Source organism: Lampris incognitus, chromosome 17, assembly GCF_029633865.1.
Source record: "Lampris incognitus isolate fLamInc1 chromosome 17, fLamInc1.hap2, whole genome shotgun sequence".
NCBI classification, from domain to species: domain Eukaryota; kingdom Metazoa; phylum Chordata; class Actinopteri; order Lampriformes; family Lampridae; genus Lampris; species Lampris incognitus.
The window spans coordinates 30,270,696-30,272,194 of record NC_079227.1 but is presented as its reverse complement, the minus strand read 5'-3'; the positions used below and the strand labels follow the sequence as shown (position 1 = coordinate 30,272,194).

Genomic DNA, 1,499 nt, shown 5'->3' with positions numbered 1-1,499 from the left:
AAGGTGCTTAAATGCCTGACAAAAATAGTGAACTCTGAAAACATATCCTTTGTATCAGCATTATTAGCATTCATTCTGCAGATGCAGTGCTTTGATGACATGCTTGCAGATGCAGTGATTTGACAGTACATGATGTGATTCACTTTTTTTGTCAGTGCAAAAGCCTCTTGTGGTTCTATTACAAGCCTCATACATGTCATTGTAGAAGGACATGGTGAGAGGATTGATCAATTAGACCCTCAGTGCATGCTCAGCAAATCCTTTCTATTGTCCTTGCTCTAACAAGCTTATTCTCCAAAAGCCTACGTGTGAACGCCTGGCTCGAAATGAAGAGAGGTGATGGAACGCTTATTAACTTAAGCCAGGGATTACAGAAATTGGGTCATCCTCACAGAACACCGGCCAAATTATTCCATTGCCAATAACAATTGACAAGGAAATATAAGTGTAAATCCTGCCTATAGTTCTCATTAGACCAGTAAGAGGATCAGGGTCTGCACTGTCAAACATAGTCTGTGTGCACAAGAGGGGATTTACAGAGAAAAAGTTGGATGCAGTTGACCCCCCCCACACACACCTCTTTTCAGTCATATGGTCACGTGATTGAAAAAGATTATTCTTTAACCTCTTATGTCTCTTTCACTCCCGAAACCGAAAAGGTGTCATCGAGACGACGGTACTTTGAGAGAAGTGTTTGCGTTTAAAGGCCAACAACCTGCGCACGACATCATAACCAGTCAAGATGAATCTTGAGCCACCCAAGAATGAGATCAAGTCGGCCACCCGTGTTACCGGCGGCCCTGCCACCCCACGCAAAGGACCACCCAAATTCAAGCAGAGGCAGACTCGTCAGTTCAAGAGCAAGCCTCCAAAGAAGGGAATCCAGGGGTGAGCCTGACATGAAACATACAGGTCACAGTTATTGCTGTGCACAGAGGCTGCAAGTTCTCACATTCATGTGTATAATAGCAATATACGTTGTTTGAATGATATCTTTTATTTCATTCACAGCTTTGGTGATGATATACCTGGAATGGAGGGCTTAGGCACAGGTAAGTGGCAGGGAAGATTATTACGATTATTCTCTTGTAAACTGCAAATTGCTGGAAACGGTTTTGACGAGACTTAAAATAAAAACCTCTTTTGCTTTCTCTGCAGACATCACTGTCATTTGCCCCTGGGAGGCCTTCAATCACCTGGAGCTGCATGAGCTGGCCCAGTATGGTATCATCTGAGCCTTCCTTCTACCTCCATCTGTTGAGTCCAGACCACTTCCATGCACTTCAAACCATCTGCCTCAGGTCCTGACACCCTAGATTTAAATGGATTTTTCCCGAACAAACCACCATAACAAACTGTAACAAACGCAAAAAATGGAAAAAAAAAAACTCTGTCCACTTAGACCGGATGCTTCTGTTGATTCTGCAGCCAGAGTTCACTTACAACATCTGCTCACTACTTAGGATCTGTTCCATTTGATTCTAAAAAAAAAAGAAAGA

General features: G+C 43.0%; 1 protein-coding gene across 1 annotated transcript; it reads left to right on the top strand.

Annotated features, from left to right (window-relative positions):
- Positions 1-742: 742 nt before the first annotated feature.
- pde6gb (phosphodiesterase 6G, cGMP-specific, rod, gamma, paralog b) lies at positions 743-1,235 on the top strand. The gene is made up of 3 exons (XM_056297510.1): positions 743-888; positions 1,012-1,052; positions 1,159-1,235. The coding sequence occupies exons 1-3, from the start codon at positions 743-745 to the stop codon at positions 1,233-1,235; spliced, it is 264 nt and encodes an 87-aa protein (XP_056153485.1).
- Positions 1,236-1,499: the final 264 nt, after the last annotated feature.